This window comes from Apus apus, chromosome 6, assembly GCF_020740795.1.
Source record: "Apus apus isolate bApuApu2 chromosome 6, bApuApu2.pri.cur, whole genome shotgun sequence".
Classification (NCBI taxonomy): domain Eukaryota; kingdom Metazoa; phylum Chordata; class Aves; order Apodiformes; family Apodidae; genus Apus; species Apus apus.
This window is the reverse complement of record NC_067287.1, coordinates 1,642,341-1,668,545: the sequence shown is the minus strand read 5'-3', so window position 1 is coordinate 1,668,545 and position 26,205 is coordinate 1,642,341. Positions and strand designations below refer to the sequence as shown.

Here is a 26,205-nt window from a genome sequence, read left to right as displayed (position 1 = left end):
TTGTTAAACAAACGTTGTTTTATTCACACAAGGCAACGCACACATATTGCAGACAGGAGGCCACATGGATACTCCAGCAGAACAAACTGCAAACTCTTTAAGATAATTTTCTGTAAGAACTGTGATACATCTTTTACCCAGGACGTGTTCCCTCAAACCCCGGACAAAGCAGGAGGCAGAAGCTTGCTCTGAACCCCAGGTTGAGGCTGCCATCCGTAAGTGGCCACATCCCTTGCTGGCCATCCCAAGATGTCCCTGTGCTGGTGAAGGCAGCAGAGCTGTGCCAGCTCAGCAGTGCTCAGAACCTGCCCCAGCTCTATTTCCTTTCCTTCATTTTTCGTTTTCACCAATTCAAAACATTTTGAGAGTCAGCTTCATTTAAAATTTAACTGGTAAGAGCCATAAATTCTAAAAAGTTATTCACTCAACAGACCCATCACAGTGTTCAGTGTAAGCAAGAGTAGTGCCTATTATTTCTTAGAAAAGATGCATAGATAAAAAGAAGAAAAAAACCCCAAACCCTTCCTATCAGAAAATAACTCCTGTAAGAGATTGCAGCTGCAGCCAGGGCCCACTCAGCTCCCCGTTCTGAGGGACAGCCTCCAAAAGAATGACACAGGCCCATGAACATCTACCAACAAAACCCAAAGTGAAACCAACACAGAACATTCCCTTAGAGGTTTGCTTGTCACAAACACAATTATGGTTTAACATTGTGATTTCTGAACCACACGAAAGTGACGATGCGTTTGTCACACCCAGGCTGTAGGGAAGAGCGGAGCTTCTCCAAACACATCTCTGTGGTCACACTACAGACAAACCCAACTGCTGCTTTCAGCTGACTATAACTTAGACATAACAGGTTGCCAACTCATACTAGAAGAAAATTGATCTAGTATTGGTATTTCCCAACACCCACCGAACGAATATATTACAATAAAATTCTCATTATAAAGTCGCACAAATTTCTATGTTAACCATCGAGTTCACATGAAAAAGCAGAGGTTCTCTACCATTGATTCCTGATATAAAACAGCAGGTAGAAACCTAATGTAGAAATCCCAAGTTAGATAAATCCTTTGGCAGCATGTTCAGTTACAATCAGGCCTTAAAAATAAATATGATAATGTAGAGAAGTATGGAAGAGAAAAAACAGATCCTATTAACACCAAAACCCTCTAAATACACTATTTTAATAATAATTAAATTATTTTACACTATCTACAAGTTGCATATCACAGAATTAGGAAGATAAGAGATGACAGAATGACAAATCCTGCTTTTATAAAATTTCAGGCTTCAACAGTACGCATACATGTAGCTGTGTAGAAAATCTCAGACAAATGAGTATGTACATTATTTATATTTAATAATGAACTGAACATAATTAAAGCACATCTAACCATCCCATTTTAAGATACTCAATATTTCTGTTGGACCAAAGCTTTGAATCCAATAAAAATACCTACCTTAGTCTCAATTTACTAACAAACACGGAGGATCTACATAAAAGACAGCAAGGTTTAGTCTGACTACACACCAACCTGGAACAAAGTCAACTCTTAACATTCTTAACAACTCTTACCAAAAAAAATAATTAAATCTCAAAACAATAAGAATTTTGAAGAGCAGCATTGATATTAATTATTTCTCTTAAAGAACAAGTTGTCAAAATGCTTCAGTATTGCAACATGTGTTATTTATACTGAATGAGTCTCAGGGGGGGAAGGATGAAGGCAAATTAAAGTCATGTCAAAAGGAAAGGCAAAAGCTTCCTTCCAATTGCACACATTTAAATTAAAAAAAATGGTTTAAGGAGGAGGTACTGAATATCATACTGCAGAAGCATGAGGCTGCAAATGAATAAGGACATGATACTAAATTAACTGAAAGGTAAAAGGAATGGAGGTGGCACTGAGTGAAGAGGGGGGGGTTATTACTCAACAACAGCCTCCAAGCTGACAGTTCTCATTTGGTAGAAAATTCACTTATTTAGACACCTGGGAGTTTCATGCATTTAATCAAGATCTTTTTATCAGTAATTTGCTTCCATTATTTTCCCAATCTACAGATTATTACTCACCATGAAATTGTTAAAATAGGTATAAATATGACTGTGCTAAAGTGAGCAGGTAAACAGGAGGAGAAGGAAGTGATTTTTTTTCAGAGTTTTAAACAATAAAAGAAAGAAATCCCACATTCCTGGAAGATAATTCAGGTTATCTGCTCCTCTTGCACAAAACCCACCCATCAAAAAAGTGCATCAGGGAAGAAAAGCTCACGTTTCTTTTCTCAGCCACCAAGTGCTCTGCTTCCAGAGCTCCCAGGCAATTCCCCTTCTCAAGACACAGGTTCTCCACAGGCACCGGCTCCTCCCTGTAGCAAATGAGGAGCACAGTCCCACTCACCAAGCACGTGCATTCTGCCTACACAGCGTGTCAAACACACCTTTTCAAATGGTGTAAGAGTTTCTCTGGCTGCAATCATCATTTAGAGATGGAAATGGCAGCAGAGAAAGGAAAGCAGCCCTGGGAGCAGCCCTGGCCTGGGAGGCTTGTACTCACAGAACCACCTCTGCTAAGAGACACCAGCAAGCCCCGGCAACACCCCACCCTTTTTCTTCAACAGAAGCACATCAGGAGGTCCCTGTAGTTTCCCAACATCTAATAGGCAGCACTGCAAAAATCTCATTTCTCCACAGCCCTCTCTGCCACAGTATCAAATCATTTTCTCTTCCAGCTGTTCCAGTTACGCAGAACACGTCCCCGATCTGGGGGAAGGTGGTGCCTAAGTCAGCAGGGATTCTCTAAAAGCCACCTGGACAGAAGAATTACAGTAAGATACCAGAGGAGGCAATGCAGAACCAGAGCAGTGTGCAACAAGGATTTAGCTTCCTCAAGTTTTCATAAACGTGTTCAAAAGAAAACTATTTGTGGTCAACCTTTTAACTTAGGATTCACAAGTGGCGTTTCTTGAAGCCACTGCAAGAAGGGCCCAGAGTCACCTGACATTATTTCAAACCACCAGCTGTCTTCATGCAAATGCTTAACAATCAGATCTGATGCATATTTTTGCTCTGCAATAGGTGGGGTGACTTAAAAGGAAAATGTATTTTGATATCAGTGACAGGTCCTCACAAAATTCACTAGGTCAGGCAACCTGTACTCATGGATTCAGAAAGACGAACCAGTTTGTTTTTAAAGGAGGGGCTGTTGATGGTAATTTGTTTGTTGCTGTAGAACAGAATGAGCAGGAACTGCCACGGGATAAGCTGGTCCTTGAGGCAGACTCGATGTGTTGTTCTGGTAGGCTGCCATATCCAGGGACATTCCCAGGGGCTGCGGGGGGTAGGCAGCTGTGCTGGGGGGCTGGCTCACGTAGGGCTGGCTCAGCACAGGATCCGGTGCTGGGCTGCAACGAAGCAAAACAGATCTAACTCTGACACGTTCACCTCTCTGAGAAGCAGATTTGAACATAAGGATATTGCTTAGCCCGAAAGCAACCTGTGTACTTTCAAAATGATCCAACAGCTTTACGTGCACACCCCGAGAACACACAAGCTCCAGACAAGCAGTAACATCACCACCAGCAGAAGCTGATTTAAGAGCTGGCTGAAGCGATACCTTAAATACGTGGCTTGAGCTGGCTGAGCTGCTCCAGAAGAATTGATACTTTGAGGCAGGGACCTCAGCTGCCCCATCTGGTCAGGTCCTAGGCTGTAACCTGGGGGCATGGCGACTTGGTGAACACCCTGGACCATGTAGTTTCCACTAGGTGGCTGTACAGGATACGACTGTAAATAAAAAACCAACGTTGTGTACCTTTTGTTTTCAATTAAGTACCAGTAAATGTGGCACAAAACAGCACTGCCATGACCATATCTTAGGGTTCAAAGGCTGAATGAACACAAATCAATTTTCCAACAAGGTTTTAAAACCATGTAACTTCTCATAAGGTGTGTGAATCCTTTGTTTCACCAGAAGGTCCCTTTTTCAGAAATGCCCTGCTGATGAGGTCAGCAATTAGTATCTGAAGGAACAACCTTCTGTATCACTTACAAGACCTCTGCCCCTCCCAGAAACCTGATTTCTTTCTCTCTTATTTGGCTTGTCTTGCAAACGTTCAATCCTTGCATATCTTGATGGATGGAGTTGAGTAGGAAGATGAGCACCACACAAGATTTGTTATTTAACACATTTGGGAAAACATAAGAATATTCTAAGAATGTAACACAAAAGGAAAGCAAAAACTTGAGCTTCTTGCATGTCTGGCTTAAGACAATGCAAAGTCTTTACTCAAAATGCAGACAGGACAGGCGGTATAAGATGCCTCCTCTGCTCACTGGGTTTGGACTTTGGATGGTAGATGGACACAGAAGGATCAGCTTTGTACCAAGTGGCCATGCTAAGCTCAGCACAGTTAACATTAACTTATGTTTCTCATCACTGGAAGCATGCATCTTGGAAGGAACAGTAAACTCCAGACGCCTTTTGCCTAAAATTACTTTTTACCCTCCAAATATAACCAATTTTCCATCGTTACCAGGAGTTAAACACACAGAATTACTTTTAACTGACATTTTCAGAGCTGGCAGTTGCTATGGCAACTATTCTTTTCCCACGGAACAATTAACATCGAAGTAAAATTCACTTGAAGTAACAACACTGATTCTGTGCTTTCTCCAAAAAGGATCTTTAAAAATCTCTTTTTTTCCTCCATTTTTGTTTTCTTAAAACATCAATATGGCACATCAGAGATAGTTTTACAGTTTTGAGCAACTCCATCCTCTAATATAACATGTTCATTTCTTAAAGGGGGGGAAAAAAAGAGCTAAAACCAGACTAGTGTTTCTATTTTTAGCACAAGTACACTGCACTTATGATTAATGCACCAGTATTAAAGTTCCTTCACATCCCCACTATGAGGTAAGAAGGTAACACTTTACTTGAAGCCTGAGGACATGACTCACAGCAAGAATACCCACCAAGCTGCTGAAACACACAATTCCAACTGCAAAAAATGAACCGTGGAAGGAATCTTTTCATGTTTTCAATACAGCAGCTTTCTGTTAAGTAGAGCAAAATTAACTACTACACTTGTCTGCACAAGCAGGTAACTGCAGATTGAAGTACTCTGTTCTAGTGCCTACGTGGCATTTTATCCTCAAGGCTGTAAGAAGTCGCCAGGCAATGTCAGCTTGTTGGTAAGGCTAGCAAGAAAGCACACGCTTCATTTCTGCTGTCATCTTTTTTAATAGAAATCTATATTAGGAACATCTCTATTTCCAGAGAGGAGTACTGACCTGCACTGGAACACCAGAAGATGTAGGTGGGTATTGTGCAGGGTGGTGGAGTTTTGAGTAGGCCGAATACATCGGTGTTTCATTCATCAGTTTGTTATAGAGCTCCAGGGCCTCTAGAACTTTCACATTTAATTCTGATAATTCCGAATGTTTTCTGTTGCAAAAGAAGTAAGTGCAAAACACTGATTTTCTCCAACATCTAGTAAAAAAGATGGTTCATTAAACAGTTTTGAATAGGCAAGAGAAAAACCTGCCAAGGCAGAGGATGGATTTCTTACACTTCTGTCTGGTAACACTGCCCTTCTGCTCCTTACACCGGTTTCCTACAGCAATGGGGCTGGGAGGACAGTCCAAGTGGTGAACACCTACTCCTCCCCAGCTGCAAGAAGGCAGGCAGCTCCACAGGGGTCAGTTACCTTTTCTTTTCACCCTCAAACACCCCTAAGAGGCTGAGGGGGAAGATGTGAAGCTACTGTTGAACAGATGTCACTGTCACGGAGGACACTCAGCAGCAGACTGGACATACCAAGCTCCAGACAGACTGCAAAAGCCTACAGTCAAAAAGCACTAAGTCAAATGCACCCAGGAGAGCAGCAATCAAACCTTAGTACCCACACTGGGACTTTGGTGCCTAAGTTTTAAAAAATAAAGGTAGATTTGTCAAGCATTACTTTCTGGCAAGGTTTTCTAGCTTGGGAGATAAAGAGTGTACACCAAAAAAATGACAAAGGCACAATTTCAAGTAAATGCCAGTAACTAATGCAGGAGCTGCATTGTGGCTCACCTATCTATCTCTTCTAGTTTTTCATCTATCATTGGTCCCATCTGCTGACAAATATCTGTGGAGACAAAAGCATCAAGGTAGTTAGTGTCTTGCACAATTAGAAGTTTAAATGTTAAACTGTTTAAATGTTGAAAGTTCAAGTCAAAAAATACTTTATCCAAGTACACCAAAATAGCATAAGGAATTGGAGAGCGCAGCTGGTTATCAGGTGTGCCCCATTCCTCCAGCCCCAGCAGCCAGGAAAAACACAGGGTTATCCTGCTTTGTCATCCTCTCTCTTTCCCTCTACCCTCTCCAACAGAAGACTACTGATGAATAACATAGGAAATCTTGCATTTCTGCTTGCACTGTGCAAGATCTGTGACTTTCCTCTCCTACTGGAATATCCACTCTAGACTGCCTATGAATCCATCCAGACCTGCCATCCTGCAGAGCTTCTTTTACCTTCATTCTTCCATCCTAGGAATACTCCTTTTATAAGCTACACTCAGCTGTTACAACACACCTTGAACTAACTGGCTCTTAAATGAGCTGAGCTTTCTCTCCCCACTTCCCTGACAGCATTTTAGAGAAAATCTGACACAAAGTTAACTGCTTATTTCAAGCAGAGTTTTGATAGGTGGATAGATCTTGCAAAGATCAGGCCTTGAGCACTAGCTGGAAGTTATGCAAATTACTCTGCTAAACATGGAGTTGGCTTGGCAACTATTAGAAAATTCAGTTATACATACAGCTCCCACTGAGACTTAAGCTGTGCTACAGCACACTATGAGTACAGACCAGGGTTTCTCTAAGCTTAAAATAAATGCAAAAGAAATACCAGCTCAATTCACAGAAGGCAATTGTAAGAAGAAATACAAAAACCAGCTAACATAGTGCTCTAAGTACCTTCTGAGTCTAGAAGATCTGGAGAATCAAGCTTTAAATCTGTAGGATCTATACTCTGAAGTACCTGCAGTGTTTTATCCATCTTATCCTGAAAGATGAAGAGAAGATTCAGAACAGGCATTTCTGAAGCATGGCAGAGATTGCTTCAATTTTCAAAGAAGAAAAAAAAAAGTCCTTTTTTATATAAAAAGAATTATCTGCTAACATTCAGTAGCAAAAGAGAGTTTCTACCGATGTAAAATCTCAGCAATTTTTTTAGATTGAAAGTGACTGCATACCTCATCTATATAAACTGGCTCAGGTTCTGCTTTCTTAATTTCTTCTGTAGCATCCTCAGGAGCAGAATTTTTATCCACAGTTGCTGAAAGAACAAACATTGGTTTCTTTTCTGCAGCTGTGTTACTGTGCTAACTTGAAATACACATTTTGTCTCTTTAAATGAGAGAGAAATTTGAATAAGTACTTCAGGCAGTGATGTGCTTTGCTGCTGGAGAAAGGAAAATGGGTTTGCCTGGAAAACGTTCTGACAAGCTGCTTCCCTTGGGCTGTTAGCCTGAGTATGAACCTAGGCCCAGCAAAAGAAGACTCTATAGAGTCATACCAACATCTAAAAACACCTCCAACACATCTAAAGCTCCTTTTAGCCAAGTCGTAAGTGCTAAGATTTATTTTGGTATCACCAGCATGAATAAAGCTCACAGTGTGATTCCTGCAAACCACTGACATGGGTATGAATGTTGCTCTGTACTAGGACCCATGTCTGAAAAGAGGTTTGACATTGGAAATGGTGAGTTCCTGGATTCATTTGTGCTTTGTTACTGACAAAGAATTGTGGTAAATGGAACTGAACTTCTGTAGCAGGAAAAAGGTAACAACTCAGAAGGGACTCAGGAGATGGGAATGGCTGAAGTGAGCTACAGCAGCAGTGGTGATGAAACAAGGGCAGGATTTTTCTCTCTCAGTTCTTTCCTTGGGCTGGTTGCAGGACATTATTTTGCTGATGGGCTAATCAGTAGTTCCACCATAAGCCCTCCTTTCTAAAATAACCTGTCAGCATTTAGCAGCTAACTTACCTGCCTCGGGTTCCACGTTTAAGTCAGAAGTCACAAAATTAGATGGGAACAGTCCTACTCCTCTGTGATTCTCACCCTTCCACCAATTGGCATCACTGGGGAAATAAAGATGTGTTACAAAACAATCAACATTAATGCTTGTGTCAGGGATATATTTTAGCCTTTTGACAGAAAACCTGTGATATTTAATGCACTGCTTCCCTGTGGATCTGGTAACAGAGGCAAAGGAGAACACTGGTAGAGATGAGGAACAAAGCCAAAGACAGGAGCTGGGGCAGAGGGGCAGGAGGGGGACCAGGGGAAGTAAAATCACTTAGTAGCAGTCACTCAAAACTGAACACAACTCTTCAGTCCTGTAGCCTGATTAGATGATAGCTCATTACAGCTTCATCTAAAAGCTCTCAAGAAGCACACAAGTGAGGACTAGCATTAGTAGAAATTAATGGTTGGACTCGATGATCTTGAAGGTCTTTTCCAACCTAAGTGATTCTGTGTGAAATAACATTGATCCCTCACAGTCTATTGAATTAGAAAAAACATTAGCAGGGAAGAAGTTCTGCCTCTTGGCTATCTATGGGGCAAAGGTGATTACAACAATCATTATCTTCAGGTTTTTTTCTTCAGTTTTATTCTTAGCAAATATGATAGGTGATAGACAGAGATTTAACCATTTCTCTAAGTAGGCAGAATTTAGCCCTGGAAAACATATGTATATTCTTATGACATATCTTATAGCCTACTAACATGTATCTTAAAAACTATCAACATACTGGACCCAACCCACAGCATGAAATAGCCAATGCAACATGGTGAGGTTCTCCCTGCACCAAAGAGGACTGGAGTTCAAAAGCCTGGGGTATGGAAAGAACAGAGGAAGGTAAAGGGATCTGAGGGAGGCCAGAGTGACAATCTACACTTCTGTAGTGGGGGGGAAAAAAAGCATCAGAGGAAAAATTTGCTATGGTGAGAAAACAACAGTTCTGGAATAAGGGCATCTTCAGAGTATATTATACCTGTCATCCAAAACAAAAATAATCTCTCCACTTTTGAAGGTGAGCTCATTGTCCTCGACAGCTTCAAAGTCATACAGAGCTCGCACCTTCCTCGAGTTCTGGTTGTTCTGCTGAATCTCTGCTGATGGGTACAAGGATTTAGTTTCCATTTGTTGCTGTTTCTGCTCTTGCAAGGACAATTCAATAGCTACAATTAGGGGAAGAAAAAAAGTAGGCTGTGTATTTTATTGCTGTATACAAAGACAGTTTGTTTTCCTAATCATAGTAGGAAATATTTATAGGCTATACTACAAACATGTTCTGTAATTGCTTCTCTCATATTTTAGGTTGAAAATTCTTTGCTCCAAACTGCTAGCTATATTTCACATTTCAACAGCTTTACTCTGTCCTGCAACAGGATTAAAAGACCAGATGTAACCATGCACAAGCTATGGAATATTTTAAAACCCCTCTGTTCCCCAAAGTACAGCCCACTTCTTGAAGCAGTGCACACATTAATGTCAGCAGCATCATTAGCATGACCAGAAACACTGATAAAATTCTCCACTGTCACATCTGAGCAACAACAACTATATGCAAGAGAGGAAAACGAACAGAACATTTAAATGTTCTGATTTTTTTTTAAAGATCAAAACGTAGGCTTGAAATAAAACCTGTGGGTGCAGAAGGGAAGAGACCAAGCTCAGTGGAGAGAAAGCAGTCACCACACAATGCTAATGGCTGTGTGATGGGGAAGAACATATCCCACCCCAAATCCTTGTCCACCAGGAAAACACCTTGAATGATACAGTATCCTGATTTCCAACCTGCTGCATCCTTGTTTTCAGTTCTGTGCAATTTTCTATTTCTGTGCATTTTAACAAAGCTTCTAAAGCACCAGGCTGTGACCAGCAGTTTACCTTTTGCTATATCTTCATCTTCTTTGTTTTTACTTAATGAGGAGCCAGTCTTGGCAGCAGTTGTGGTAGCCTGCAAATGTGGTAACAATAGAGGAAGCTCAGGTTACAAATGAAAAAGAAAGCTCTACAATTACATACTTTAAAATATTAGTGCTAAGTAGTTCCTGGTTAGCTGCCTCAGTGCAGCATTTCATTACTGAATCAAAATGACCTTCTAGAAGAAAAACACTGCCACTCTTCAGAATCCCAGCCAGATTTTATTTGGTTTTCAGCAAGGAACAAAGCAAAACAAATAATCAGATCTCATTTAAGTAACTGATCTAATTATATAATTATTTTAGTCTCCTTTATTAAAGTGAGACTACTCATTGAAATGACTGCTCTGTCCACCTTTGTCCTCCACTCCTCCAGCAGAGAAGAAAGGCTCTTTGGAGTCCTGTGTCATTAAGCAGCAGCTGGACTGGCTGGAAAGGGAGATCTCTCTCCATACCAGAGCAAAAAGTCACCCTCTGCCTCTGTTTGTGGGGCAGGGGGAAGGAAGAGCAAATGGACATCAGATTGAGAGCTGCTGACTTACAAGTCTCCACAACAGCACAGTGAAATCATTCCTAGATTTTTCATTCCAAAAAGGAAGTCTTCCTAAACAAACCTAGTTTTGGACACCAGCTGTGTCCAGGAGTTCTCAATGATCCTAGATAACAAACCTCTGCGAGTTCAGCAAATACTGATAAACCTCAGCTTTGCTTGTTTGAAGTGCAGTATATGAGGTAAAAACATCAAGATGTCATTTAGTATGTATTTGTAGACAAGGAAGCATAACTGGTTCCAGTACTCTGTATCTTCCATGTTTAGGCCATATGTTTTAACACATATCCTAGATTTAGAACTGAAAACATCTTTGTAGAGGAAGGAAAGATTGTAAAAGCAAAAAATCCTTCTGTGTTTAATACAGAGAAAAGAAAACTTCATGTAAGGAATATGTATTAGAACCTGTGGTTCTAATTTTCAGATCTGATCTTCACCTGACCCATGAATATATTTAGAAACATCAATAATAAAGTGCAGAAAAAACACACCTGTCATCATATTTGATGATTAGACATAATACACTCCCAGAAGTAAAACACAAAGAGTGAGAGGTTAGGTCTTAGAGTGCCCCAGCTACTGCAGAGTCAGGACAATCCCTGACAAGGACATGTAACTGCATGAAAAATAAATGGGGACTTGGAAATGGAAAGCACAGCACAGATGATCCTCAGAAGCGTCTCCATTCCAGAGACTGCCCTTTGTTTAGTGAGGCTCTGTCAAGCAAAATGAAGCTATGTGCTCCACGTCAGCAATCAGAACCATGAAACACCAAGTACACACTGTGGGTGTAGAATTGCTTGGATTTAAGGTGCTGACAGCTCAATGAAGTTCTAAAAATGATCAGAAGGAAAGAAGGATGTAAAATGAAACGACTCATGAGGGCGGCACGAAATAACCTTGAGTCTGTTCTTACTTTTCTTAGGAAGGCACGGATATAAAAAAAGGAAAATGAATAGAAGTGAACCTCAGCATTCCTACAACAAGGATCCTACTCTCCTCTGATCAGGAAAGATCTCACTTGGACAGCTTTTCATGTGCTCACTGCCACAGGCTCACTAACAGAACCACCTGCCCCCAAGCAGCTTTTACCTGCGATCCAGCTGCAGGAAAAGTTACACCTTCTTCTTTCAGAGATTTAATAGTTGCAGATATTAAGCTACACTGAGGGTCCTTCTGAAATTCTTCCGACCACTCCACCATCAGAGCTTTTAGCTTTTCAGATACTTTCGGATGAGCCTAGAAGACAAAATTGCACAGAAAATGATTGTACCTCAAGATGAACAGAAACAGTTGTCCCCTCTGAGTAAAACTTTGTTACCAGAACCATTTTACTATAAACACCCTTAATAATTGGTAATTTTCTTGATTGAGAAAATTTGGAACACAGAGTCTAGAACACATAGTCTTTTTTTGCACACTGATTCTGATACTAGAGATAACATGCTCAGCCTCTGGAGCATCACCCTCTCATTGGGAAGCTGGCATAGCTGTTTCCACCACCTTTAAAGACCTCCAAGCAGCGACACACTGCAGGCACTTCAGATTTCCCTGGTTCTACCAAACAACTGATTATGTTAAATCTGGGCTCCTCCAACGATCACAATCCTCTGAACCAAAATATCCTGCACAGCCAAAGTTTAGCTCTTGCAGGCAGCTCACCTGCCTACACTGCTGTTATTTTAGTGGAGTCCTTTTTAGGTGGTTAAGGAAGAAGACTGACAAACTTTCTGACTTTTCCAATGTAACCCATGTTTTAACCTCAACATTTTTTGAGATTCAGGCTATCTACCACACTTGCCCCAACTTTTCTGCACTTCTGTGGCAATAACCTTATATTTTACCTATGTTTTCATGACTTCTAATTTGTACTGTCATTCCCCTCCCAACCCCAGAAGTTTATCTTGTAAGGAAGGACAGTATCTTATATTAGACCATTCCCCTTTTCTATCTTGTACAATCTCTGCTGTCTTCTCCTCACATACCAGAACACACTCCTCCCCTGTTGAATCCTCAGCTGACAGGACCTCACAAAAATCTGATCTTTGTACCATCTCTGTATACACATATCTATGTATGTATGTCTCCTTGATCAGAGTCTCCCACAAAAAAGGAATGATGCATTTATGGACTGTGCCACTCAGGTGAGAACTGAGGTGCAGGGACACAATCAGGAAAAGGAAGGTATTTGATTGGAGTGGGGACAAACCAGGATCAAGCTCATGCTCTGCCTGCAGTTCCCCTGGATCCCACATTCTTCTCTGGCCTCTTGCACTAAAGAGCCTCTACAGCTCCCCTTTACAGGATGTACAGCTACTCTAAATCCACACAGGACCCCTGACTTCATTCAGCACTGCAAACTTTACATGCTAACAGCCTCACCCAAAGTGATAATCCACCTGCAGAAAAGCAGGCCAGTCATGTATTACTCTGCTGTATGGCTCAAGAACACCCTGCAGAGCACACCTCAGTGACCCCAAGCATCAGCTGCTGTTCAACCTGGAATCATGTAACAGCCTTAAAAAATTCATCAGAGCAAAACCAGCAACTCTTCAATAGAGCAGCTAAAATATGTGGAGGTCACATCAACTACGAGGGTAGAAGATGGACCAAAGCCCTTCAGACTTCACACACTTACTGGTTTTGTTGACAGTTGATGAAAAGACTATAGTTTGAACCCAAAGCATCCAGACCAGCCTCAGACACCTGCTGGTGAATAAGGGTTCTGGGGCTGCTGGGCTCACCTACAGCTGCTTCCCTTAGCTTGTCTGGATAAGAGCTTGGACTGCAAAAATGCAGTGCCTGGCCAAGCCTTCTCCCTCGAGTGTGGCTCAAATCCCATCCTAAGCCTGTGCCTCACATGAAAACATACACTGAACAGTAATAACAGGGACAGGTTTGGGCTCATACATGCATTTCATTGAATGAAGAGATGTAGCTTGATAGGCTCAGTATCAGCACAAAGACATTTGTTACACTTGTCTGAACTGATTTTCTTTTGGAGAAAAGGGAGAAATTACAATTTTATCTACTCTCTCAAGAATATTGCTCCAAGTGGACCAGGGACAAGGGTAAAACATAAGCATTCCCCAATAACAAAATAAATTATGCTCCAGTAGACCATTCTTCAGTGGGATTAAAGGTTTGGTTTTACATCCACAAGTGCTGTCAGACCATGAAGGTCAATGTCCTATTTCACAATGGACCCTGACTAATGAGAACAAAGGGGAGGACTTCAAGACCTATTTTTCCCTACAAAGCAAGAAACAGAAGAGCTGTGAACTCATTTTGCTTCCCAGCAATTTTATTAGTTTCCTTAATTGCTTTGCTCCACCTCTGATGATTCCAGGCCTCCCATATATTTGAAGACTGACTTCTTTTTAACCATTTTTGTCTTCAACTGGAGCAGTAATTAGTAATTAGCTGTTTCTGCTTATTCAATTCATTACATCCAGATTTAGATCCCATCACAGCTGCTTGACCTTAACCATTTAGGTCTTCCTTTCTTGGTTACCTCCTCATTTAGCATTCTGAGAATCTCTGGAAAGTAAGAAAGTTCTCGGAAGATTTTATCCTTTTCCTTGTAAAAAGTTTTCTCACAGTTTTCCCTTTTCACTTCAGCCCACAAATTTCATTCGAGCCAAATAAAAAACCTCTTCAGGACAAACTGCCTTCACCATTATCAAATTAATCAAGCTTAGGAAGAGCCACAGATTTTAATTAAAATTGCTCATGGAATTTTGTAAGGATTTGGAGTAGGTATTGTCAGCCTGTCACTTCTTTAATGTATTTTCATAGTAAAAATTCAAGTACAGTGACAAGGCAAACAGCTGTACCTGCAACTGCACCAAAATTAGAAAATGCATATGAATTAGAACGTTAGTCTAATTCTTTGCTATGCAAAGCAGTTACCCAAATAATTCTGCCCCAGTACTTAATGTAATTAAAAAATTACCTTATTTATTATACCTCGAGCTTCACTAGCGAAATCCCGAGAACACACTTCTAAGTGAAATATTTTTCCACAGTTTGATACACAGGCTCCTAAAAGCTGACAAGAGAAATACAATTGTGAAAACGTTTAACAATGAAAATAAGCCAAAATAAAAGCACACATTAAAAAAGAGTTAAATTGAGTCCTCTGTTCAGCATGCACACTCTCACTGACTTCTCCTGAAGATCTATAAAGGCACCAGTGCACGTTTACTGCTCAGCACAGATTTAATAGCTGTGTTACATAAAAGAATACAAAGCTTCTTGAAAATAGTGATCAGCTACTCACTGTAAGTGCTTGCAAAGCCACATGGGGAACTTTATGGTTTACTCTTTTCATGATGGCTTTAAGGCAATCCTTTGCTCTGCAACAGGAACAAAGAAACTATTAGTGACAGATGTGACTGACATGGCCTGCAGAATGAAGGACACTAGATACTCCAGTTGTAAGCAAACAAAACAGGGCCTATTGAAACAAACAAAAGAAAGGAACCTAAACTTTTCCCAGAGCTAGTTTGGACAAAATATTTAACAACTTGTTTGCTCTTATATGTGCATTGGATTGGAACAGATTCCATTTTTAAACTGTCATTTTGTATCAATTTCCATACAACTGCTGACAGGGCACAAAGGGAGCAATTGCCATTAGGTTGAGGAAATGGATTTTTAATAGACAAAGGGAGAAATGTCTACATTTTAAAAATAGAATGAGGAGCAGTGATGATTAAGTTAAATGGTTATTTTACTGGCTACTGTGAAGGGTCTCCATGGATTTAATTCACAAATCATGCTCACAAGTTATCAGCTCTTGGATCCCATTTTCAAGACACCAAGGACACACAGATTTTATAATTTGTTTCACCAAAATCTGAGATAACTATAGAATAACAATGAGCACTCTAGATCTAGATCTTATTCTACTAAGGGGTTTCATACTTTAAATGAGCATTAACAGCTTGCATGAGCTACATGGGCTGAGGCACTCGTGAGGCTTCATGAACACTGTTATTTTGAACCCCCAAAACATGAAATCTCTCTGTACTGCATCATCTTTACAGCCAGTGTCCCTTGCAGTAGGCTGGTGCTGCTCTACTGTCAAGGCAGAGGAATGTCTCTACAAGGCTGCCTTCCTCCATGTCCCCCTGCCATCTCAGCTCCAACAACCTCTGCTCTTCACCACCAAGGCTCTGGTTCCCTGGTCACTTGACGCAGACACAAGTGAAAGCCACTGGTGAAAGGTGTGGGCCAAACAAAACACCTCCTGTCCCAGATCTGTGGCAATGCAGTCTCCTTCCTTCCTGGAATGAGGCTTCAGCAGTCAGGCAGTGCCTGGATCCAGGAACTCAAGGAACTGAGCACGTTAGTTTTTGGCCAAATCACTATTCAGATCAAAGTCACCAGGAATCACTCACACAAGGGACAAAAAGAAATATTTGACAACCCTGTTGAATGTACATTCCCCCTTCTGCTATTTTCAAGTCATCATGGAATTGCAACCCTTGGCAAAGCTTAAAAAAAGCCCATGCAGAAATGAAACCCAAACTGTTTCACTGTTAACATTACAGAAGACGTTTGTTTCAATGGCTTGTTTGAAAAGATGGCAGGTTGGATGCATTCTGTGCACAGCAGTGAGAAAGATTTTGTACCACAACGGTAAATAAGATCATGAACTGCACCTATATCCACATTTTGAAACAAGTTTTCTGATCACTCCCGTATGTTGCACCTTTAGTTCACAGTAGAGTTTTGTGCACACAAATTAATTTCCTTTTGGAAGGAACTAAACCAGGCCCTCTGTGCACACCAAGTGTTCTCCAGCCTCTCAAGGAGCTGTGGCAGGCAGAGCCAAGTGACAGAACTTGCAGACAAACTGACACCAATAGTGATGTGGATATGAAGCTTGGGGAAAGATATTGAACCTGTTCTGAAGAGGGGGGAAAACCCCCAACAGCATAAGCTGCAAAGCAGATGGATGCAGTGGCTTCAGAACCAAGTGCCCTGGTTTAGTGCTTTGGTCCTATTGTTCTAAGTCACTTGATGTGCACAGAGCCAGAGAAGTTTGGTTTTAGTCCTAACACTGAGGATGTTTGGGCACAGTTAATATACAAACAATCCAACAAAGACAACATAGCTGTTACTAAGCTATATATTTAAGGGTAGACAACAATATTTATTATTTTCAGGGCTCTTAGTGAAGGGCAGGAAGGAAGAAAACCACACAAAATCAAAGTAAAATACTAGTGGTCCTGGCATTTAAAATTCAGAATTCAGGATCTTATTGTATAGACAAAAATACATATTAAGATTTAAGTTATATAATTTGCATGTGTAATTTAAGAAAAACAAAACCACCTGAATTTTTTACCATCTCCCTTCCTCCAACGTAAGTAGATTTAAACCAGGTCCTTCTACACAAGTCTTTTGGCAATAAAACAGATGTTTAATAAAGGGCTAAAAGGACACTACTTTTTTTTCCTTCAGGACTAAAGATTCCCAGATTGAATAGATTTGCTATTACTCCCCATGGGAGATAATTAATCATAATAATAAAAAAGCAACCCAGAATTTTTTCAGTGTAGTAATCTGAAACTCTACATCTAAGGAACAAAAATTCTAAGCTCACCTATGCACTAACTCAGGTTTACTTCACAATTTAAAACATGTTATTACTCAAAAAGGTTACCTTAACATTCAGCAAATAATTCTGGCCATTAAAGGCTCACTGAGCTACCACTTATGTTTCAGTATTACCCCCTCAGCCTAAAGAAATTCAAATTGATTGGTGTCTTGATCCCCATTTTTCCCCCCTTTTCTCCTCCCCCAGTCCCACTCCTCCTGATAAACAAACACAGAAATTGCTCATCACAAGCAGCTAACTGTCCCAGCTAGATCATTTTCTGCACAGGAACTAGATCACTTTTTCCTGCTGGCACAGTTGCTTTTCAAAATGTATGCAAGATCACTAAATATGAACAACTTGGCCTACTGTGCAAAGCTCCATACAAGCTGGAATGCACTCAGCATTCACTAATAGCTCTACTAGAAATCCTGCTGGAACGTTTCCTTCAAAGAATTTTAAAGCCAACTCCACGTATTTGTGGAGCCTGCAGAAGTGTCAGGCTGGGAGTGCTTTTTGCACAGCTGACTACGACCAGCATTTTGAGACACCTTCTCTCTGAAATGGTGGTTTTCTTCCCCTGAACATGAACTGCTACGTTGTGATGTGGATCCACCTTACCCATTGGGAGTACTTCCAACTTTGTCACAGATATCCATAATAAGCCCCCAGTCCTCGCTGGTGTTATATTCATTTGTAGCTTTTTCTATAAAGAGAAACAAGATTAAGTGTAACATCCTGTTAAGTTCAGATTCTCCTCAACAAACACTTCCTCAACCAGAAGAGGAGACTCCACACGTGGATTACTGCGAGGTGGCATCTCCAACAGATGAGCACCAATCCCTGCTTCTTGTAAAGTCTTGTGTGCAGTTTTCAGCACTGGACTAACAGATGTGAGAAGGATTTAAAAGTTCTGAAAACAGAAACAGCTCTTCCAGTGTAATGTCGTGACAAAAGAGGAACTGCTTCTGTACAGTTTGTTTAGTTACTCCAGGCTGAAGTCAGAGCCCAACTTCAGAGTTCACTCAAAGTCTCCTAAGGTTTACACACCATTAAATATTTCACATAGATGCTCAAAGAAAAAAACAACCCCAAACCAACAAGAACTCCCCATTCTTTAGGAATCTAAAGGAAAACCACCTCCTCATTCCATACACTTCTTAATATTTTTTTTCTACTAGATTTTTCAGGAACTCTAAACACACTCAGCCAAGTGCTAAGAAAAATGAATGGGATGGAAGGATTAAGCAAGAACAGAGAAGGGGTAACAAAAAAATGAGACTGCACTGTGGAAAGAATGCAACTCTCATTAATGTTTGCAGCATATAATTCTATATATTAACTGATAAGATTTAATGCCATTTATTTCTGCTTTAAGTTTTTATTAGAGCCATGTTATTTAAATATCACATGTAAATATTACAGTTCTATTAAAATAGCTCATAAACAGCAAATTAAGTATTTTATACATTGCATTTGCTGCCTTAGGATTTAATTTTAACCTGCCAATTTGATATTTTAACTCAATGCAAAGAGAAGTGCTTTCAGGTTTTTCCCCATTCTCTCTTAATCCCATCAGAATGCACTTCACAACCATGGCAGTGGCACCACCAGTACTGCTACAGAATTTTACTTTGGAAAGAGAAGCCACCAAATCCCTTTGGGATCCAGTATTTTAAAGACTATTTAGCAGATTAAAGCAGAACCTAATGGTCACTCAATATTAATGTGATGGTGCTCTGTGATAGTAGCTGTTCCAGAATCACACCATTTGCTGACAGCAATACTACCACGGGACAGGCCCAATTTCATGTGTGCAATTAAGCATCTTCTCTGATAATCAGCTTTACTACTTAGTTTTGCAGTCCTAAGTTGCAACAATAGGCAGGCTGGCTCAGCAGACTGGCTTCCATAAAGAAACTGTAAGCATGGCAGCCAACAGTGCCCCCAAACCCCCTTTTGTTACAGACATAAAAGCAGATCAAGGAGGAGGAAAGGAAATCTGCAGTTTTGGCCACAGGTTATCTTCACAAGTTTAGGCTACTGAAGGGAAGCAAATACATGTTCCTATAGCACAAACCTGCTTAAAACTTAGCCAGAAAGGCCATAATTGTTGAATTTTCTTTTAAGTGCATTAGTATTTTTTGAGACTAACACAAAATTCTTTCCTTGTTCTAGAAAATAAATGAGTGCCTACCATTTTAAACACTTTATTGTTCAGTTTATTGAAAAAAATCAAACCAAAACAATTCCCATATGCACATCTCCTGACTATGTGAGCCCCAAGCTCTGAACAATCCCAATAGAACAGGGTAATGCAATGTTTGGTGCACACAAGTTCAGCCTGGTGTTTCCTATGAAGTTCTGCCAGCTAAAACTACTTTCTTAAAAGCACTGCAGGTCTCCATTCCCAGTGGTGTGACTCCTCCCATCAAAACTTGTCAGTCAAATTTATCCATCTCATCAGTGCACACAGAGCCAGCCCTCCAATGATAAACACCACCCGTGCCTAGAAAACAGACTGGAAACACCATTTAATCCCCCTGCCTGGTGTCATCCTGATCTGAAACACCTACAACAGAGAGATAAGATGCTTTGAGAAGATCCACCAATTTGACCCACCAGTAAAAAGCACTCTGTTCTAAAGTATCATAGCAAAGAAACAAACCAGCATTGATCCTCAGACATGGAAAGACTTAAGAAAACTGAAATTACTTTGTTTACAAGGCAGTCAAAGCAGGCTTGTAAACTGCCCCTGCAGTGTCACCTCTGAAGCCAAGCACCTCTCTGTGCACCCGCTGTGGTGCAGCTCCCCACAGTGACAGAGAAGGAGCAGGTAAACCCCTGCAGTGGTGCAGCTCTCTGGGACCCCAGCTCCTCCAGCCTGCTGGGACCCATCAGCAGCTCTCCTCCCATTATGGTCTTGAAGTGTCACTTCTGCCCTCTACAAAAACTCCAAAGCACTTGCCAGAGGATACACCGGAGTGTGCCTGGGCCCTCAGAGGAAATGAGGACCAGCTTTGCCTGCCACGACAGAAGACATCCCATGCCACCCTGACCAGCTCTTCCTCTGCCAACAGGAAGGCTTAACGTTCACCAGGCTTCACCAAAACATTTCAACTCCACACCTTCTACACTTTAAAAAAGGTCACAGCTACCATAATCCTCGGTGCTACTTACAGCTCCTGTGCTTTTCCACCTCTCCCCCAGCCAGCATGTTCATACATGGAGACATCTCAACTGCAAACTCCCTCCTCTGGTATCTACGCAGCCTGTTCCAGGAACAGACATGTTTCCAGGGGAAATACAAAGGCTGCCCTACAGTAAACTCTTACAACTGCTGAGGTTTTCTTCCCTGCCAGCATGACAAATTGAACAGCATCTGTTTTTTTTGCTTAGCATGAGCCCCAGCTGATGGATAATCTTGAAGGATAACTACGTCACAGATGCTGAGACATGGACTTTGATCAGAAGAAACAGATGTGGGAGGATGCATCTTCCAAGATTTTTGTCAGTGCTAAGAGAATGTGAACTTTAAAAAATGCCATGACTTATAGTCTGTGGTCTTCCAGTTAATGAAGGAACACTAGCTTGAGTTTACTTTTAATAGAAATAACGATAACAGCAAAATACGCTTTTTTTATTGCTGCTTCGTCTATTTTCAAACCCCCAAAAAGAATTAAAAAACCATAATTAATCATCTTTAACTGGATCAGCTCCTTGATCTGATTTGCCATGCAGCTGCACAAAAAACTATGCCAGCACAAGAGAGGAGATAGCACTAAAATGAGCAGCTGGGAAGAGGATGGGAACTGTTTATGGGCATTACTGCCAAAAGAAGAAATACTCTTCAAGCTACTGCCTTAAAGCACAGTCGCCAGCTCTTCCAGAAAAGAAACTTCCACCATAGCATGCTAAAGTGAAGCTTTTCGGGACCCTCCCTCTATCACACAACATCCAAAAGGAGAGCTGAATGTCACCCTTTCCAGCCTAACTGCACTAGCTCTTTTCCCCTTTTCCACAAGAAAGGATGGGTAACACCAAAAGACAGGGGAAAAAAAGAAAAACACTGTGAGAACTGCAACCAGACAACACAAGGCAGCCCTCAAAAGCAGCCCTGTTTACATCTTTCCAAACATAACTACTCAGTCCCTGAAGATGCTGGCACAATGTCAAAGATCTGCATTCACAATTAAGTGTGCTGCACATTCACTCTGCCAGGCCTGGAAACACCCTGTGGAGGCCCCAGCTCTGGACCCTGCAGCTCCCCCAGAGCCCCCCTCCCAAGGCCTGCTGGGTTTGCAAGGGATCCCTCAGGCTGGCAAATGCAAAAGCAACACACCCCATTTCCAACACAGCACTGAGAACTCTGCCGGTAGGTCAAGGATGTATCTGCACTCCCAGTAGCAAGGAAAACTGCAAGAGCCAGCAAGGCAATCTTAAAATTCCTGTATGAATAAAGAAAGGAGGAAAAGAATTGAGAGATCCTCAGAGCCCCCAGAATTCCCCAAGCATGACACAGGCTCCCCACAAGCTCTGTGGAAACCTCTGCTGAAGAAACCAATGTGACACTGATTCCTACCAGAAGTATATCCCACTCTTACACGTCGCTGCCTGGCAGTCCGTAGCCCATATAACATCCAGCATTGGCATTTGGCACTGACCCAGAGAAATTAGCAACCTGGGGCTGATGACAGCCCTACCTCCCTGCTGCCTACTACCTGTGACCTGCAGACCTCCAAAATATTTTCGTATTTCAGCCCTGAATTCCCTAGAACCAAACAACAGGTCAGTTCAAACACACACACAAACACACACACACGAAGGTAACATTGTTTCCACCTGTGTCAATTTTTAGGCTACAAACAGGGAGGAAAACAAGCACTCCCACTGATTTAACATCAGTTAAAACAAACACACATTAGAAGGTAACATTCTTTCCACCTGTGTCAATTTTTAGGCTAGAAACAGAGCGGAAACACTGGAGCACTGATTTAACACAAAGCAACGATACCAATAACATGTCAGTTAAAACAAACACAACATTAGAAAGTAACATTTTTCCACCTGTGTCCATTTTTACAGGAGGAAGACAAGCACTCAAGCACTGATTTAGCACAAAGAACCTTACAGCTTGAAATGGCACTGCTCAAGACTCTGACCACTAAGATAAAAGTTTCCTAGAGACTGATTTGCCCCCCAAAGCTGTGTGAAATAAAATCTTGTCTGCACATATTTCAGCTTTTACTGAGAGCCATTTTACACATGTAAAAACAGTTCATCTATGAAAAGTGAAAGACAAAAAAAAAAAAACGTGAGGACTACTCCAGGCTGCTGGTTTTTCAGAAGCTAAAGCAGAACCACATGGATGGAAAACAGAAATTCAATCTCCCCCACCTCCATTTGTTTGCTTTACCTTTGTATAGCCCCATGAGAAAATTCTAGCTTTGATGTAATTAGTGCTTGGAGACTTGATGACACTACAGTCATATGACTTGTGTTTCCAGTAACACTGCATGGTCCACTTGGTCCTTGCTGAAAAGACAATCCTACTTGGAAAGATCCCAGAGCCCATTCATGTCCCTGAATACTATATTAAAAAAACAACAACAAACAACTGGATCCAAGCGTACTATTAAAATAACTTTCTGAAATACATTTCATTGAGAAAGCTCTTTAAGATGCATGGTTTTGCTTGAAAAGCAACTCTGAGCTTTTGTTGAGTCAATTGGCCAATAACCTGAGAAACAAACAATTCCATTTGTCAAGCAAACAGAAAACTAGGAGAAAGACTGGGATCAGCAGACTTGTACTCTAGAGCCTGGAAAGCACCAAAATTACCAACAGTCACATATTACATAAAAGAATATCCCTCATACTACAATTTTTAAAGGCTATGACCTATTAAAAAAAAAATAATAATCAAAGCAGGACTGGGGAAGCTGACCAGAAATCATCTCCAAAATAAAAAAAATGCCACAAAAATGCAGTCTTAGAACTTAGGAATCTAATCAGTCAAATTAAGACAAAGCCATAGACTGAAGACTGGAAAATACAGTCCCTACACTTAAAGAAGTGAAAAATATAAACAAAAAACAGCCAAGCAGAAACACTCCAAATAACTTGTCCCCTAACAACTGCAAGACTTGAGACCAACCAGTGAGGACAAGAATTATTACAGACAGAGATGAAGGGGAAGCAAATTGTAACCAAGAGCAGGTACTCTTCTAGGCAAGGACATCTTATCAAAGCCTAATCTAACTAACTGCACAGATTGCAGAGAAACTTTCCATGGGATGCCACCTGCAAGCTACTGGCTACAGCTCTTGGATCACTCTACAAGTAAGGCACTCAAAGGAAGGTGGGGAGAGTTTACTTCCCAAATGCCTCAAAAATCAGTCTGGAAATCAATATTAATGTATCCTGGCTGACACTGGCAGAAAGGGTAAGGGTCTTACAGAGAAGTTAGTGTGAAGTTGGAAGGTATCATCAATAAAAGGCTAAAACATAACGTAAGGAGACATGTGAACCCTTGGGGACTGGACTAGGCAGGGAAAAGTACAGCTGGTAGGACAAAATGCAAATTCAGAGTCAATAAAACATCCTCCTGGAGACTCAATGCTGAGCAGTTGGAAACAAGAGAAGTACAGTGAGCACTCTAAGCTGTAGCATGAGAGGCCACAGGCAGGTAAAGCAGCCCCCAAAAGGCAAATACAGCCCTAGAGTGAAACACCCCAGCGAACCGTTTCAGCCAAGCGGAACGCTGCTGTGCAAGCAATGAACGAGCCATCAGCTGGGGTAAAGTTCTGGGTGCTGGTCAAACTGCACAGAAAAATACTTCCTACTCCCTTGGTCGTGTCAACAATATTATGCAAGAAGGCTAACTAAGCACAAGATGAAAGGGAATAGGCTTGTTCTCTATTTAAGGAGCAATTACTTAAGAGATGAAGGTTATTTAAGAGGAAGGACAATGCTGGGAAAACAGCAAGTGCACATGAGCTAACTATGAATAGATCTGCACAGGAAATGTAAAAGCTTCTCACACTCTGAAGGGCCGAAGTTTTGAGATACCTTCTTGGCAAGAAAAACAGGCTAAAGAAACACTATTCCATAGGATAAACTCGTACACTGCAACTAGGCACAATGCAGCCAAAGCAGCAGCTCTGCTGAAAACACACCCCTGGGTTTAGAACTAAGAAAGCAGAAACAGCTGTGGCAAAGCAAGAGCCTGCTCATCTACACATCCTAAAGGTGTCCCCAAAAACAGCAGTCCTAGATGATTAGTTTTCTGCCAAGAAGAGCTGAATCAGCTCGATGGTGAATAAAAAAAAACAACCCAACACCTGGGAGAATGGGGCCATGGAAAAATCTCTCTTCCTTCCCATTGCATCAGGCCACCAGCTGGGCCCAACTATTTCCTTGGCATGTACCTTTCTTCCTTTTTTAAATGGAAATCAAAACGTTAAGTAGTGAAATCCTGACAGACGCAGATGAAAAATGTGAAAAAAACACTCACATAAATCCTGCCAGTTAAAGTACAGGCCATGATCTGTTATTCTGGGTGGTCTAATTTACAATGGAACAATAAACTTCACAAAAAGCTCCTAATAGCAGGTAGATTTTTTTTCTGGCAAGGGACTGTAAGATTTAGCCTCAATAATTACAAAGTTCCTATTCTGTTGCATTTGTCTAAATGCAACGAGTACAGGAAGTTACATGGAGTGAGTACATTTAAGGCAAAATCTAAGAAGCTACAAGTGAACAGACTGCCTCTTTTGGAGTACTTAAGTCTTTAAGTTCTCAAAGCATTTAGGTTTGCCAAAGACCCCTGCCCAGCTGTGAGAGTCCTCAGCTCAAAAAGTCTTCACACATGCAAATACATCAGTTACAGCCACGTGAAAGATAAGGCTGGCAAAACACACAGAAAACTTCACAAGACATTGGAAATAACTGGACTACAGGTAGCTGGTCTGGCAAGTTTCTACTTTCATTTCAGTCATAGGTCAACGTGAAAAATCTTACAACAGTTTGTGATAAGGTAAAAAGGGAACGGTCCCATGACACAAAGTGTGCAGACACATAAATAAAACAGTGCTACTCGTACTCAATGAAAGAGAGATGGTGTGGGAACAGTACACTCACAACAACCTCTTCCACCTGGATACATCCCAGCCTTGAAAAAAAATCCCAAGAACGTCTAATTCTTCTCTTACCTAGAGTCCCAGTGTAACCAGAAACGTAAACCTGACTCTGGCATCCAGATTAATGTCATTGCTTTTTTCACGGCTTCAGCTCAGAACAGGCATTGCTTGCAAAAGTAAATCGAACCCAAGGAGCAGAATATCCACACAGAGCGAGTCTGACGCTCAAGGAAGCACAAGACGGAGCAGAAGCACAAAACAAAACAACTGAGTCACCCTCTTAGTCCCAGCGACGGCACCAGCCCCGGCCCGGCTGCCGCACGGTTCTGCGCTGGGAAGCAGCGTCAGCGCCGGCTTCACCCGGCACCCCCAAACCAGCCCTTCCAGGTGCCTTCGCGTCGGGCACAACCGCGGCGCGAAAAAGGGGCACCCCCTGACCTCAACCCAGCCGCCTGTCACCTCCACGTCCCAAACACGCGCCGCAACGCTCCAGTTACAGGAGGACCGGTGGCAAAACACTTCCCGATACCGCTGCGAACGGGGCTGGGGAGCGCACGGGGGTGCCGGGCTGGGGCAGCCCGGCAGGAGGGCAGGGCAGGGCAGGGCAGGCAGGCCGGGCAGGCCGGGCCGGGCCGGCGGCTGCCCCCACCGCGACTGACCCCGTCCCCGCGGCAGCCCGGGGAGGAGAAGGCCCGCCGCCCCACAGACAGACAGACAGACAGACAGACAGACACCGGCCCCGCCGCCCCGCTCGCTCACCCACGTCCTGCTCGAAGGGGTTGGGGGCGAAGAGCGGCATCTCCGCAGCCCCGGCCCGCCCGGCCCGCTCGGCCCGCCCGGCCCGCTCCGCCGCCCGCCAGGCCCCGGCCCCGGCCCCGCTCCGCCGCCCGCCAGGCCCCCGCGCCTGCCC

General features: G+C 42.0%; 1 protein-coding gene across 2 annotated transcripts; it reads right to left on the bottom strand.

Annotated features, from left to right (window-relative positions):
• Positions 1-26,145, bottom strand: STAM2 (signal transducing adaptor molecule 2). 2 transcript variants are annotated; one of them, XM_051623532.1, is made up of 14 exons: positions 26,055-26,145; positions 17,776-17,860; positions 14,827-14,902; positions 14,500-14,595; positions 11,637-11,783; positions 9,960-10,029; positions 9,061-9,247; positions 8,048-8,142; positions 7,253-7,335; positions 6,975-7,062; positions 6,087-6,141; positions 5,303-5,456; positions 3,624-3,793; positions 1-3,411 (listed from the first exon to the last, which is right to left on the bottom strand). In XM_051623532.1, exons 1-14 carry the CDS (start codon positions 26,092-26,094, stop codon positions 3,198-3,200), a joined length of 1,560 nt encoding a protein of 519 aa, XP_051479492.1. In that variant the 5' UTR covers positions 26,095-26,145; the 3' UTR covers positions 1-3,197. The 2 variants fall into 2 exon arrangements, with proteins under 2 accessions (XP_051479492.1, XP_051479493.1); XM_051623533.1 differs by lacking the exons at positions 17,776-17,860; positions 26,055-26,145 and having other exon boundaries at positions 14,500-14,588; positions 14,827-14,903.
• Between the last annotated feature and the right edge of the window lie 60 nt (positions 26,146-26,205).

Coding starts and splice junctions, on each gene's coding strand:
- STAM2 (XM_051623532.1), bottom strand. CDS start 26,094: ATGCCGCTCTTCGCCCCCAACCCCTTCGAGCAGGACGTGG. Junction 10,030..11,636: donor TTCCTGCAGCTGGATCGCAG/GTAAAAGCTGCT, acceptor CCACATTTGCAG/GCTACCACAACTGCTGCCAA. Junction 6,142..6,974: donor AGATCTTCTAGACTCAGAAG/GTACTTAGAGCA, acceptor TTGTCTCCACAG/ATATTTGTCAGCAGATGGGA.